This window comes from Blennius ocellaris (genome assembly GCF_963422515.1).
Source record: "Blennius ocellaris genome assembly, chromosome: 2".
Classification (NCBI taxonomy): Eukaryota; Metazoa; Chordata; class Actinopteri; order Blenniiformes; family Blenniidae; genus Blennius; species Blennius ocellaris.
This window is the reverse complement of record NC_137651.1, coordinates 7,885,200-7,900,909: the sequence shown is the minus strand read 5'-3', so window position 1 is coordinate 7,900,909 and position 15,710 is coordinate 7,885,200. Positions and strand designations below refer to the sequence as shown.

Here is a 15,710-nt window from a genome sequence, read left to right as displayed (position 1 = left end):
ACTTCAGCAGGTCAACATGCTGCACTGATACACCAGAGGGGAAAATAACCTTACGACTTTTCTCTTTTTTTTTTGATCCTGAGAGCTAAAAGCTACGATTTTTTTTTCCGCTCAGTTTTTAACTAACCTTCAAGATATGATGAGATCTCAAGCCAGAAATACTCATATAGTTCCATCAATTAAATGTTTCTTGTAATATGCACAGAGTTTTAGTATAATGATCATCATTGTGACTCTTGTTTGCATGTTTGGAGCTTCTACTCCATCTTCAGCTCCCTGGACTGCGTCTTCCTCTACAAAAGAAATTATCATAATGGGACTTCCTGGGAGAGAAAAGATCAAATTAGATGAATATGTGGGGAGTACAAGTACAAATTTGCCAGAAAATTAATACTGAATGTTGTATGTTGTTGTGGTGCTGTATTTTATATTAGTTAAATTGATCATTGTTGGTAATTTCACTCACTTTTACCTTCATTTACTCAGGATTTTATCCACGATCCTCTCAGTTTGTAATTACCACACAGATCAGTAAATCTCAGCTCTGCGGTTGTATTATATGCAGATTGTGCGATGGATAGGCTGCCAAATACTTGTAATATCATCTGCATGAATCCGAGGAGAGGAAACTGTTGACACCCACAGAAAATCAAGCAACAGGCCGAACGACTTGCGTTTGAAACGACGCTCTTGAAGACGCTGCATCTGGACAGTGGATCAGGTTTGCCTGCGATACCTCGAGGCTTTTCTCATCTCCTATAAACCTCAAACACATCTTCACTTTATGGTTTTAGAGAGCCAAAGTGTGTATGTGTGTGTATGTGTGTGTGTGTCTGTGTATCCATTTACCCTCCCCGAGGAAGACAAGAAAAAGAAGAGGAGGAGAAAGAGAAAAGGCTCTTAGTCTGTCCGTCAGGCTATTTCTGACTGCTGCCATTTCTCTGATTAGATTATGGAGAAACAGAAACCTGGCCCTCCATCGTCCTAACCTCCCTCTCCCTCTATCTCGCTACACTTTACTCACTCGCTACCTCACCCCACCCTCCCTCGGGCTCCTGCTCAGCCTCCCTCCTCCCCTCTCAGCTCTTTGCGTCCTCCTCTGCTTATCCATCTGCGGGTCTGTCTTCATCGCTCTCTGCCTTCCTGTCTCTCTCCCACCTCCTGCTCCTCGCACAAATTGAGGAGAGCTAAAGTGCAAAGCAGGTAATCCAGCACCAAAGTGTTAATCACAGATGGAAAGTAACAAAGTAGAGGTCCTTCTGTGCTTCAGTATTTATTTCACCCATGGCTTTTTACTTATCCTCCCTACATTTGGACACTAATGTCTGCACACCAGCAGTGACACACACGTAGTCCACATCAACGTCAAATGAATGTTTTTGGACGGTGGGAGACCAGCAAAGTATTCTGAGGAAACACATACATGCACAGGGAGAACAGGGAAACTCCTCACAGAAAGGCCCTGGACTCTGAGCGGGTCCCTTGTCCCTGTGAGGGATGAGTGCAAACCACTTCACCATCTTTCAGCCCTAATTCTGTGCTTAGCGCTTACAACGGTATTATCTGCTACATTTCCTGTTATTCCTCCTTATATTATGATTTACTTTAACTCATTGTTCAGCTTTTGTTTTATAATTATATTTGTGTTGTGTTTTGTTCCCACTCACTTGATGAGTGTGTGTGAGTGTAATGTGTGTAGTGTGAAAACAGTTTAGCTCTTGGAGAAATATATTTACTTTATGTTCTGTGACTCACCTTGATCAGGTGTGTGTGTGTGTGTGTGTGTGTGTGTGTGTGTGTGTGTGTGTGTGTGTGTGTGTGTGTGTGTGTGTGTGTGTGTGTGTGTGTGTGTGTGTGTGTGTGTCCAGCAGCAGCAGCAGCAGCAGCAGCAGAGAGGTGCAGCAGCTGCAGGTGGAGGTGGTGAATGATGAACGACGACTAGCGGCTCTCCCATTATCATATCTGTCCCTGCTCTTAACGGGGGATTTTCATCCGTGTCCCTCTGCACTCCTCTCATCTCTCCCTCCTCTTCCTCTCTCCTCTCTCCTCTCTCCTCTTCGCCTCGTGCTCCCCCAGGAAGGCGATCGATTTCACCTCCATTACCTCAGTCCACTCAGCTCCTCCGGTCCGAAGCCGCTCCTCATTCATGCTCCTGCAGCCTCGGGGGGGGGTGGGCCGGTGGTGGCGGGTCTGGGCGGACGAACCGGGGCGCAGTCCGGTTACCGCCAGGGCCTCACCACGTGACTGTCCCCGGGGAGAATCAGCATAAAAGACAAATAAAGAAGCCCACCGAAAAACACAGCAGTCTGTTCTCCTTTCTCTTAAAGAAAAGGAACAAATCCATTCCGCCTAATTCAAACCTTGCTCAGGGACAGCTCGCGTGGCAGATTGCAGCCTAATTAGTTTAGAGGGAATTTAATTCAATTAACTTTCCACAGCTCCGCGCGCCCCGCCGCTGGGCTGCTTTCAGAGCGCGAGGCCAGAGCTGCAGATCTAATTAGCCTGTTTGGAGAGGCTCTCCTGCGCGCGGCCGCTCCAGCTGTGGTGTGTGCGCCCCGGTCTCCCGGGAGCTGGTTTTTATCCTAAAAAGCTTCTTTTTTAAGTAACATGCCGTTATCCATTAGGGTAATACAGGTCTGGTGCCGCAGGAGAGATGTACGCAGCATGAGAATAACCGCAGCCGCTCTGCGTCATATTGCGCTAAAGTTATGGTACACTAACTTACACGAGAAGACGCTTTCATTTGGTGCGTTCGAATGAATTGGAAAACGTAAAAGACGTGTTTTGGCAACTTCATCTTGATGAACATTGTTTTGGCAACTTTACCTCGATAAACCTTTGGAGCGGGTTTTCGTTTGGATTCAGTCCAATCGGACTATAACAGGTTCAATTGAGCAAAGAAGCAAGCTTATTCCCCCCCCCCCTCCGATTTATAAGTAGTCGGGACAATAATAATTCAAACAAAAAACAAAAACCGTTTCATCACACGACACATTTAAAGCTTTATAATCTACTATGAACATCGTGTGAAACAGCAAAGGCAACCACACTTACATTCTTTTATAATGACACAAAGCTTTCAATCGAAGGCTCATACTGCATACTTAATCCCAACAGCCTTATAAAGAGATTTATAATAGAAATCCGACATTGACAAAATATTTGTATAGTGTGATCTAACAATTTGACTCCTTATTTGCATTGTTCATCCATATGCAACTCCCTGCACTAATGGATCTGAAATTGAGATAACATCTAAAACACCAGGCCAATGGTGGCTTCATTTTTTTATTTACTTTTTTACTTTATCTCCTCCTCTCTGTGCTCCCACAGTTTTCGATCAGCTGGTGTAATGTAACTTCAAAGTCCCGGTGTGGTCGCTCTCCTCTCTAACCCGGGTGCATGATGAGTCTGGAGCTGGTGCGTCACCGCGTATTCCGGTAATTGGGGACTGATACGCGGGGACAGGCGCACCAACGGGACCCCCGGACTCCACACCGACTCTCTCCACCCCCTCACCACCACCACCCAACCCCAACCCCCAACCCCCACCCTCTCAGTCTTTCATCCATCACCGAGCAAATCAAATGCGCCCCGCCAGCAGAGCCTCTGCAGCCGTAAAGACGACTTTCTGATTTTATTTAATGCGCACTCAAATCGACCTCCGGGGGAAGAGGACCTTAAGAAAGGGGCGATGACACGACACATTTTAGTCACACCGCAGGTAGAAGAGTGTGCGGGGATCACACTCCGGCCTGCTGCAGTCAGCTGAGTTTAGGATGTCGAGTTCTGTAAGAAATCATCAGCACTCTACGAACAGGAAAAATCTGGATTTATGAATTGGATTGATATTAGGAACAACAGTGATGTGGGGAATACCTGAGAGAGAGAGAGAGAGAGAGAGAGAGAGAGAGAGAGAGAGAGAGAGAGAGAGAGAGAGAGAGAGAGAGAGAGAGAGAGAGAGAGAGAGAGAGAGAGAGAGAGAGAGACTGACATTGTACATTTTTGCTCTCCAGCGCGCGTTTTCTTATGATATTTAAGGCCTGTTGAATATCTTCCGGTTATAATTCAAAAAACTAAGACTCCATTACTGTGATTTATACAATCTCTCCATAAACTGTATATATCTTAACAACACCCTGACATAATAAATAGTAAATTGCGATATTGTTGTAACCTAAAACCATTTTATGGCAATCTATTCCAAATTATCAAGATTATTGAGTTAATTATCTCATCGCAACTGCATTTAAACCATTTCGATAAATTGACCTAAATGTGATAATCATGAGAGGATATCTGCAAAATCCCAGGCCAAATATCTTTGGATTGGGTTATAGTTGGTTCATATTGTAATCTTATATTTTAGTCGACTTTATTCACACAGAGTGGATAATCGCGCATCTCTGGCCTTTTTCGCGTCTTTAACAAATCAGGACAAGAAGGAGGTTAATATCCAGGCCTGTAAATCAATATTCTGGAGCCAAACCGTCTTTGAGCACACGGGATGTGTTCTTCTTTGAGTCCTGGTTGATGGATGGAGCTGGCAGTGTCCATCTCTGAGTGACAGCCTCGTGGGTCTCAGACCACCGCCGGGCGTGGCGGGACAGAGACCCGGGCTGCGGCCTCCCGCGTGGCTTTTCATCAAACCAGTGTAGCCGTTGTCCCATCCTTCACTCATCCCTTATCCTCTGTGTCTATCCATACTCCCTCTCCATGTCTCCATCAGGACCTTCCAGCCATCCATCACAGAGAGCAGCTTTTCCTCCACCAACGCCCCGTTTTTCTTTCTCACGCGCACATATTTTTACGCACACCCACACACCATTTTTTTGCAAGGCCGATCTGCATGCAGCCCTGGGGTGGAAGTCCATCACAAACAATTAGAGCCGCAGGAAAGATTGAAGCAGATGAGAAACAAACACAAAAAGACAAAACAAACAAACAAACAAACAAACAAAACCCAACGATTTAATTTCTTTATAGATCGTGCTCGGTTCACATTTGAAACAGAGGGCACGGAGGACACTTAATAGAGCCTGAATAAAAATAACAAACGTTTAAACCTCGATATATTTATAAAGAATTATCCATTTGCAAAGCAGGAAAAATATTCAGTCATTCAGTCCTGTAAAATCGCCACCACATATAGCAAATACATCCTGCATTATTAGCAGGTGATCAAATGCAAAGCATATTAAATTGAGAAATTAAGAGTTATTATGTTTATAGTCTCCGATAGTTCCAGTTGTGCTTTATCACCCTGATACCCAAAGTTTTCGTTCATTAACACCTCAGGTTTAAACATGGAATATTTTAAAATAATAATAATAATAATTTTAAAAAAGTATCTCTGAAGAGGTGAATTGATCCTTTATCTTAATCATAAGTCCGATTAGAAACGGACAACAACGGTGAAGTGCTGTCATAAGGTTTTCCCTTAAAGCCCAGTCCTCCTCCTAATCCCCATAGTCGGGGTTCCTCTCTCAGGAGCCCTCAGGAGCCTCTGGGGGCCCATTGTGTCACCCCTCTGTTGACTCAGACACCATGAATGCCAAAGCTCTCCGTTACTGTTTCCGCCAAATCACCCCATGAATGTAAAAGTCCAAAGTTAAAGCCTCCTCCTCGGAGAAGTCTCCCCCTGCGCCGGAGCACTATAGGGCGGATTAGTGGCCTGGAAGAGACCGGTCCCCTCTTTGAAGGGATTAGAGTTTAAATGCGTAAAAGCGGGAGAGTAGGGCCGCTCCTGGCTGCTCTTTTTTTTTTTTTTTTTTTTTTTTTTGAGGAGGGATGCAGAAACGGCCCGAAGAGTTTAACTTTGAAACTGTTTAAGTTTCTCGGTAAACTCACCTCTGAACCCAGCAGAAGGGGACGAGGGCAGCCAACAGACGGGACAGACCTCATTGGTTAACGTGGAATTCAAAGTCTTCTCAAAAGACTTAATAATGGACATTTTAGTTTAGATAGTGCTGTAATAAACACATCTATTGAAAAAAGTCGTGATGCAAAACCGCTGCTTGTGGTGTCTATCACGTCCAGTTGGACGGATCATGATAATTATATAATAAGGGATAATAGCGAGTTGGCTTGCGCATTTAATTTGAATAAGAAAAAGAGCGATTACCATGAATCAATCAAGCTCATTTCACAGATATTCGATCCTTTTTTTTTGTGGGGAACAATAAACTTTGAATGCTGCTGAAAACTTAATATGTCCTCATAAATCTTTGATCATTACAGTTTAACCTCCTTGTCTTCCCTTAATTGATATGATCATCTCAGGTATGGGAGTAAAAAAGAATGACGTAATCGCAATAGAAGTATAATAGTGTATTTGGCTTAGAAACTGAAGTTTGTAAAATCGAAGATGATTGAGACCCTTTGGGGCTCAGATCTACGAAGCGCTCACATACAGAAAATGAGCGATGCGCATCCAGATCTGCAGCAAACACTGAACATCTAACTCTCGCCAACTACGGAAAAAAAACCCACTAATTTTCATCATATTGTTGTTGAAATTGGCAATATTCGCATAGTGGTCCGTACACGCGTGCGCAGGTGAGTGGAGGGTTAATGTCATTAAGGAGCGTCGTCGTCGTCATCGTCATGAAGCCTCTGGTCAAGCAGAGACCGGAGCGCGCGGACTTTTACGCGCGGGCACGTAGGGCCAAATTCAATTAATTCGAGACGTGCACGCACAACGTAATTTTGGTTTGTAGATTATATTATTTGGGGAAATCTAACCACTAATAAATAGCCCGTTAATTTCATGAACAGACTGAAAGGCTGAAAGCACTCTTCATGTTCTTTTTTTATATAACAGCTCCAGATTTGGAGACGGCGCGGAGTGCGCGCGCCTGCCTGCCGGTTTCAAACCCAACTTGTGTGTGTGTGCGTGTGCATGTGTGCGTGTGCGTGTGCGTGTGCGAGTGCGAGTGCGAGTGTGTGTGTGTGTGTGTGTGTGTGTGTGTGTGTGTGTGTGTGTGTGTGTGTGTGTGTGTGTGTGTGTGTGACGGGGGCCGTGTGGGATATGACTTATCACATTGTATGACACCGAACAATAAACTTAAACCAATTTATGAAGCGTCAATGCGTTTATGGTTAGCCTGCCGTGGTTGTCTCCGCAGCCGGTTCCCTCTCCAGTCCTATACATCAAAGTGACGCTCACTCTGGTGACATCTCCGTAAAAAGTGATCGGAATCAAATCAAAGCTTTTAATCTGAGCAATCACCGTCACATCTGGACGGTTTCCCTCACATAAAGACTTCTGTGGCTGAGGTGCGGTTGTTTCGAAAGCACGCAGCAGCCGATGGAGGCGCATATCGACCGACACCGGGACTGGAGCTTTATTTGGGGGATGAATCCGCTCCATGGTGTCATATCAGACATGGAGCAAGACATCCCTCAATTCAATAAGTCGTAATTAGACTCACAATTAAAATTCATCAAAAGGAGGAGGTAAGTTAACGTATGTGTGTGTTTTCCGGTGTTCGTATGTTTAATTTAATCTCGACAGGTTTAAAATTCCGTTCTATAGCTGCATTCCAAAAGTCAGATTACAAAAGAAGAAGATTTTTAGATGAATCAAGAGCCAGATAACCTGATTTGTGAAAATGATTTATGGGCCTCAGCGGTATAGGGACAATGGAGGCCGGACTTTATTGGAAACTGCGCACATAACATACAGAAAAGTGAAACTATGGAGTTAGGTATTCAGAATTCGGCAGAAGCACTTGTTGTAGTTTGATTGTAACATATCTGTATGGAAAAGTCAAACTGACATGTAAACCTAAGCCCGCAACTTGATTTTGCTGTGATCGATCATTGGTCCGATAATGGAAACATGCACATAATTACATGTATAAATGAAGAAGTCGTGGCTCTTTTTTTCTAAGACTCGATGATTCAACTCTGCTGACACCTGCAAGCTGAGAGATGCTGAGGACGGCGTGGGCGGTGCAGAGAGAGAGGGAGAGAGAGAGAGAGAGAGAGAGAGAGAGGGAGAGAGAGAGAGAGAGAGAGAGAGAGAGAGAGATGGGAGGAGGAGGGCCGTCCTGTGCGCTCACTCATTGCTGCTATTGTCATGGAAACTAGACCACCGCCTCGCCATTGTCTCGCGCCCGACCAAGTTTATTATAAGCGCTGCGCGAGCCGCAGCGCGCTGTCAAACTGAGCGCGAGCCCAGAGCAGAGAGGGAGGGAGTGAGAGAGAGAGAGAGAGAGAGAGATTTAGAAAGGAGAAAAAAAAAGCGAGACATCCCGGAGAAAGTGAAGGTGGAACCACAGAAAACATCTGGATTAATTCCCCAGCAGAACAGCTGAGATATAAACCACAGAGCTGAAGATAGTTTTGTTTTGTTTTTTAGATTGTGGAGAGAACTGATCGTCTCTGGCTGGTTTACAACAATCTCAACTCTCTGAAAATAGAAAAAAAAGCAGCAGCACCTGAAGAGTCCCGCTCACCGTTGCTTTTTTGCAGCCCGGTGTTTGCACCGGCTGACCTCCATGTATAAGATGGATTACTCCTACCTGAACTCCTATGACTCCTGCATGGCGGCCATGGAAGCGTCGGCCTACGCGGACTTCAGCTCCTGCAGCCAGGCCAGCTCCTTCCAGTACAACCCGATCCGGAGCGGACCGTTCTCCAACCCGGGCTGCACTCCGCTCAGCACGGCCAGCTGCACACTGGGAGCCCTGCGGGAGCACCAGCCCACTCCTTACTCCTCAGGTATACAGCCACATCTCTTTAACATCCAACGCTTCTAAATATACGGCACAAGATGAGATGAAGGCGCGTCACGCTAAATTTGTCTATAAAAGAGAGAAAGAACATCAATCATGGGAACAAGAACATATTTTGTTTTCCTGGCATATTTTCTTTAAAAATTTATGAAAATTAGCTAAAAGGAAAAATATTTAATTTTACATTCGTGCCTATTCAAAATAAGTTGGAGGCCTAATTTGAGTTTCAGCTTTTGCTTTCTAAAAATGCGATAATACTTTTGAAACGCTTAATTATTTGTATAGAGAATGTTTTTATTAATCTGTAAGAAATAATAATAATTATTATCATCACAATACTAATATTAATAATAAGATTTACGATTTAAACATTTCAAATTCAATATATCAATTAGATAAGGGTTGATTTCCCTGCGTATTGTATTCATTCGACAACCAAAGTAAAAAGGGAAAAAACAGAAAATTCAAAATGGGCTATAATTTGCACGGTTACAACATTATGAATATAGTATTTTCAATAGGTTTATTGAATAACACTCAGATCAAATTAATTAATCGAATAAATGTATCATACTGTTGATCTTAAATGAACACATTTCAGTAGGTTTAAGTCGGATTTTTACCTATTATGAGTGTAGAAACTCTTAAAATGGTTAGAATACATAGAATATATATAAATACCTGCGAAAATGTATCAATTCGAAATACAGTAGCCGATTAAAATAAATTAGATGGTGTGCGGTTGGGAAAAATATTTCCGTTGAATCAAAACTATTTATTGTATTTTCAACGAAAAACATTGTTCAGAAGAACGGAAAAGTATTTTACTTAGAAACAACAGAAATTATCAGATGACGCGCTCCATGCGTAATTACGCACAGCCTCTGCGCTTTTTCCTCCCGTTCAGTTTGGAACATTTTGTCGTTTTAAAAATGCCATAAAGGTCATGTTTCATTTCGATGAATAAACAAATACAATTGTTTGCTCTTCAGTTCCTTATAAGTTTTTCTCGGACCCCTCCGGGCTGAACGAGAAGCGGAAGCAGCGGCGCATCCGGACCACGTTCACCAGCTCCCAGCTGAAGGAGCTGGAGCGGGTCTTCGCAGAGACGCACTACCCGGACATCTACACCCGAGAGGAGCTCGCGCTGAAGATAGACCTGACCGAAGCACGAGTACAGGTACGACATGCACACCGTCTCCAAATAATTAAGATTAATAGTATCCGATATGAGTTTTCTGCCAATATCTGCTATAATAGGATCTAAAAGTCACCTGCATCTGTGTCCGACAGGTGTGGTTTCAGAACCGACGTGCCAAATTTCGTAAGCAGGAGCGTGCAGCCAATGCCAAAGCCAACAGCTCTGGTGGCACCACGGGCACCAACACCAGTAGCAGCTCTGGAGGAAAGAAAGGTGGAGAAGCAAGATCTTCATCAGATGATGATGAGTCCAAAGAGTCCACCTGCAGCCCCACGCCGGACAGCACGGCCTCCCTGCCAGGCTCGGCAAACGGGAACCATGGAAGCCCGGCCAGCCTGAGCCCCAGCCCGGCTCCTGCCAACAGCGTTTATGCCAACACCTCCAGCTCTCCGGTTCTCCAGGGGCTGAAGCCTCCCAGCTGGTCCAGCCTGGGGCCGTCCAACCCGGCCATAGCTCAGCCCGCCGCCCAGACTCAGGAGATCCTGAAGGCCTGGCAGCCCGCAGACAGTATGACTGGGCCTTTTGCCGGAGTCCTGTCGTCCTTCCACAGAAAACCCAATCCCACCATCAAGACAAATCTGTTCTGAAGCACAGGGGCAACAGAAGTGAGGAACAAACTGGAGCAGAGAGGAGTTTTTAGCTTTTGTGGAAAGACTTGCTCACTGTCACGCTGAATCCACAGGGGTAGTGTGCTGTAGGGCGGCCCGAAGATCGATTCTTTAAATAAACTGAGTGATCAAACTGTTTTAAAGCTCAGATCAGAAAATCCACAGGTGTCATCATCATCTTTCACCCCCCCTCCCAAAAAATATTATGCAACTGTGCACGCTCTACCCACAAGAACTGTTCTGGATGGAGGCAGCTTCCCATCGGCCACCGGGCTTTCTACCGACCTTCACTTTCTGACTACCGACCCTCACTATCTGTACCAGAATCCATCGTATAGAAGGGTACTAAAGAATGAAAGACACGCTGTAATAATTACACTTGAGAGTGAAAACAAATGTTACCAGACTCAAGATCCCCACCCAACAAAATGCTTCCCGTCTTCTTGGTATTTTGTGTTCACATGCACTCAGATTCCCACACGGCCGCAGCTCTGATGAGCATGTTGGTCAGGTACGAGTCTAAAGCAGAAACCCAAACATAAGCGCCCCGGTTGCTGCTGGGAAAACTAGACAAACAAACTTTTACCCTCAAGCACAACTTCCTTTAAGCTCCCTGACACACAGACTTCCACCAGAGGGAGCGGGGGTTCCCCCCCCCCCCTAAATCTCTTTGCTGAGCAGACCGGGCCACCCCAAAATCCAATTAGGAGGAGCCGGGTCCAGACCAGACACCTCCCCGGTCCAGCTCATCCCCTCATCTTTTCTTTACTGGGTCAAAGCCCGACTCCAACAATTACAATCTCCCATCAGCTTCACATCCCATCCATTCACTCCCTCTGTCCGTACCCGTCAGGAATTCTCTTTCAAACAGTTTGTTAGGATTTAGCCGAGAGACTGAAAACCTGACGTGTTTTGACCCCATTTTATCTGTTGGAATCGACTCCTCTGTTCTTTGTGTGGAGGAACGAGAGGAGACTTCAGATTTTACACAGGCAACAACACAACACATCCAATTGGTTGCCGCCATGGTACCACGGCTGGTACTGAACAGTTTCCTCCTGCTCGATGGACAAGATGTGTCTGAACTCTGCACCCAACCCCACTTTTTCAGAGAAACTCAAAAGTGATAAGATTTTTCAGAGAAACAGTCCATAGTAATTACACTTTGGGTATTATTGAAGCCCCCACCCCACCCCCTCCCACACACACACACACACACACACACATAAAAAGTCACAAAACCCTAATTTTGTTCCGTCACCTTGAGAAGTTGTCTGTACATCATCTCTGTTTTAATTTACCGACTGTCTCTGAAAGAAGACGGGATAAAAGATTTGGGGTTCATCTCTTTGAAAACATGTATTTATTAATATTTTTTATTATGTTGGGGAGATTCCCACACATTTCTCTGAACGTGGAAATTTTGTGACTGTAAATTCTGTAATATAATTAGTAATATAAATATTAGGTAGCTTTTTTTTTGGGTTTGTTTTGCGTTATAGATCTAACTCATCGTGGAGCATCTGTCTAACAGACGTCACTGAAAAACCTATGAGCGGACGGATTGCTCTGGTGAATGAGAAGTTATAGCACTACTCTGAATATTCTAATAAATCTACAATATGGAGGCACTACCTGGCGCGTTCACTCATCTGATGTCTTGTGTGACAAAATATTGAGCCTGTTGTTTCATGTGAAAATTTCAAGATTACAGAAACTGAAATACAAATCCCAGAAAATCAGTTTCATTAAAAAGCCAAACAGTTATCTATTTGGATTTATGATATTATGCTGCATTACCATCTCTAATGCAGCTGTACTGTTCACTGATTTGAAGAAATGTCATATTTGTGTTTATGTAAACTGATATAACTTCAAATATATAAACACACGAAGTCAGCAAGTTTTCCAACCTGCACAGGACTGTTCGTTAAATGTTTGCACCACAAGGTGGTGCATTGAGTAAATTCTAGAAGTTAGCAGGAGAAATCGTTCAATAATCGCTGAATCTCCGGCATTGTTTGTGATAATCAAATTTACACCATTTACTCAATGGACCATATAAGACCACAGCATTATGATCCAAAACTCTTTCAGAACAGACTAGTCCTGTGACTCCATAGCGCCACCTAATGCACTGCAGTAGAATGGCTTGAACTTAACAGTGCATTAATAACAATGTTTGGTATGTTACTTCTACACTCAGAACATCTAAATTAAAACACTTTATTTTTCCAATGTGATGATTATGTCCTGCAGCCAAAAGACTTAAATCAAACATCTGATCTGATGAGATACTCAAATCAAACCACATTATTTTTAGTAAGCTTAATTATCACAAACAAAAAAAACAAGTACTTTTCCAACACATGATAGTTTGGATCAATTTATGAGTAAAAAACAATGTTTACAGTGTATTCGGATTCTCCGAGACACACCTGGATCTCCTCTGCAGACCACAAAACGAGAGAATGACTCAGTCTGCAAAATGAGGAAGTTATGAGGCTTTAATTGAAAAAAAATAATACATGAACTTACATTAACTTAACACAACCAAAATAGGTTACAGTAAAGCGACATGAAATGGAGTGTTACACACACACACACACACACACACACACACACACACACACACACACACACACTTAAATGTAAAATTAAATGAGATTTTTTTTTTTTTTTTTTTTTTTTAACATGAAGGAAGGTTTCAGCATTTTTAGCCACATTTGAACAAATGTTTCACTTCTCAGGACTTTTTTCCAATGGTATTGTTTAAATGGGAGGAAAGACAGACCACATTCGATTGAAATGGAAAAACTAAGGTGCACACTTAGTAAAATAAACCACTGAACACGATCCACCTCCATTAAACAAAGGCATATAGAGATAAATCTCCATTCACTTGTTTTCCTGTTTCATGAGCAGAAGAGGTACGATTGAAGTTATGGCACAAACAACGAGTCTGAAGGTAAATGGGACACTTAAAGGTAAGAAGACACGAAACATTCAGAAATATCATGGAGCTCAACTCTGCTTACTGTGAATCATGTTCCCACAAACGTCCATTCACAGAGACGTTTACTTAAGAGGTTGGTGGGGTAGCAGCGCCATCTAAAGGTTATAAAACGGAACACGTGTCCTCACATTGCAGGAGTCCTGCAGAAACCGGAAAACATGAGATTTTAATGTGCATCGAGAGATGACAGCTTCTCTTATGAGTAAAAAAAAAAAAAAGTCACATCTCTAGTATAAAGACCAATACACAAAAGCAAAATATTCCAGAAAAAAACAAAAAAATGTGTTTTGGTGAGACAAGGATGACAAAATAATGGCTTATGAGTAAACGATTAGTTGACATATTTGGCTATGTTAACAACCCCCTGAACACGGCTCCAGTTCCACCATTTAAAATAAAACGAACAAATCAGGTCAGACCTGCGTCTCACTTTATCCCAATGAGATGGTGTCTCACATCCTTATAGAGAATCATATGGCAAACTTGAGAAATTCACTGTCGGGAATCTTTTGAGTCATATTTCACCTTGGGGCAACATCGTCTCGTGTGTTCTTGTTTCTTTAATATCCAGAAAATGTTCTTCACCGTTTACCTTTACAGTGGTTTTCAAAGTGTGGGGCAGATACCCCCCCCCCCCCCCCGACACACAGTCACACGAGCCGCAGGGATTTTGAATTTTTAGATGAACTACTGATAAAGGAAGAAAAAAAAAAAGAGATTAAATATAAAGCCTAGTGGGGGGAAATTCAAATGAATAAAAAAAAAAAAAAACTTAAGACAGTTACAGTTCATATATAAAGACTTGCCAGATATTTCAAACGAAAAACATCTAACGTGCAGAGAATTGTGCTTTTTACTTCCGATGGATCCCAACAGTGATTACGAAAAATATTTCATCATTTGAAGAACGTGACAGAGTTTGGAGAGGAAAAAGTAAGTTTGGGGTGCCGGTTCTCCTCCCACACCTTGAAAACTCTTTAAATGTTCCTAATCGGGCAGCGAAGAAGTCAACAGTCACTGAGCCGGTGTACCAAGGTGAAACGCACTCCCAACATTAACAGGATGGATTTGGTTCTCAATATTCCCTTTTATAAATAAATACACGCAGAGAAACTGGGACAACACGGTCCACCGTTTAAATAACAACGGCCCAGACATCAGGCATCATTATCAAAAGTACACAACATGAAAAAGGTGAATTCAGCTCACTTCAGTCTGGCTTCTGTTTTCCAACCACGTCCCGTTAGAATCAAACAGTTCCTCTGCCTGACTACAGTCCTGAGTGCTCTCTATTGAGTCCTGCAGTTTCCCAAATGTAACCCAAGAGCCGGGGGAAAACACGAGGCCCAGAAGAACAAAGTGTTATCGACAGTCAGAACTTGGGACAAAACAAACTGACAAAAAAAAAACAAAACAGGCAACTGTGTTTTTAATGCCCTCTAACTAAAACGGTCTCTTCTCCTTTTTCTGAAACTCTCAAAAGTCAAAAAGTTGTCACACTTGTGACAAACATTAATCTCAGTCACTGTTCAGTAAGGGTTTCTCCAAAAAAATAAACAAAAATCTACCCTTTAATGCTATTTTGAAGATCTGACGGTACGAAACATCAAACGCAGTCAGTCGTTGCCTCTCCTCTAAGTGATCCTCTGGATTTAAATCCAACAATTATGTAGTGATGCTCAAAGGACTGAAATGATTCTCCTTAAATAAGGCGCCTACGCTGATGACGACGCACGTACAGTACACGTGAAAAAAGGGACGTTGGTTCAACGAGCGTTTGTTAAAGTACAAATGGAGTGCAAATTCTCTCAGAAGGCACAGGCGGGCATCAATTGGCACGTTCCAGCTCAGTCCAGCTCGGTTCAGCTGAGGTTTTGGCCTTGGTGGGACCTGCTGTGTGAGTCCGGGCTGGTTTTGGGACCAGACCCGTTTTGAAGTTCATTTCTGCTGCTGCTGCTGCCTGAGGCTCTCCAGCAGGATTCGCTTGTGAGCGGGGTCGAGCACGCCGGACTCCTCCAGGTCCTCCTCGGTGATGTCACTGGGGGGCAAATACAAAAAGGTAAGACACAGATGATGGAAATGTTTTTTTTTTTTTTTTTTTTAAGTATTTCTGCTAGACCAGTCCAAGTTGTGCAGCTGCAGAC

At 43.4% G+C, this 15,710-nt stretch overlaps 2 protein-coding genes across 4 annotated transcripts in view; one reads left to right on the top strand and one right to left on the bottom strand.

Annotated features, from left to right (window-relative positions):
• Nucleotides 1-8,504: 8,504 nt before the first annotated feature.
• Nucleotides 8,505-10,529, top strand: phox2a (paired like homeobox 2A; the record flags this gene model as incomplete). 2 transcript variants are annotated; one of them, XM_080502803.1, is made up of 3 exons in its annotated part: nucleotides 8,505-8,727; nucleotides 9,734-9,921; nucleotides 10,035-10,529. In XM_080502803.1, 3 exons carry the CDS (start codon nucleotides 8,505-8,507, stop codon nucleotides 10,527-10,529), a joined length of 906 nt encoding a protein of 301 aa, XP_080358929.1. The 2 variants fall into 2 exon arrangements, with proteins under 2 accessions (XP_080358929.1, XP_080358928.1); XM_080502802.1 differs by having other exon boundaries at nucleotides 10,002-10,529.
• Nucleotides 10,530-13,055: 2,526 nt separating this feature from the next.
• The window catches only part of inppl1a (inositol polyphosphate phosphatase-like 1a), a 31,126-nt gene continuing 28,471 nt past the window's right edge, over nucleotides 13,056-15,710 (bottom strand). For both annotated transcript variants that reach the window (XM_080511640.1, XM_080511641.1), the window contains exon 27: nucleotides 13,056-15,604. In XM_080511640.1, coding sequence (XP_080367766.1) covers nucleotides 15,505-15,604 — 100 coding nt within the window. In that variant the 3' untranslated portion in view covers nucleotides 13,056-15,504. The remainder of the gene's footprint in view (nucleotides 15,605-15,710) is intronic.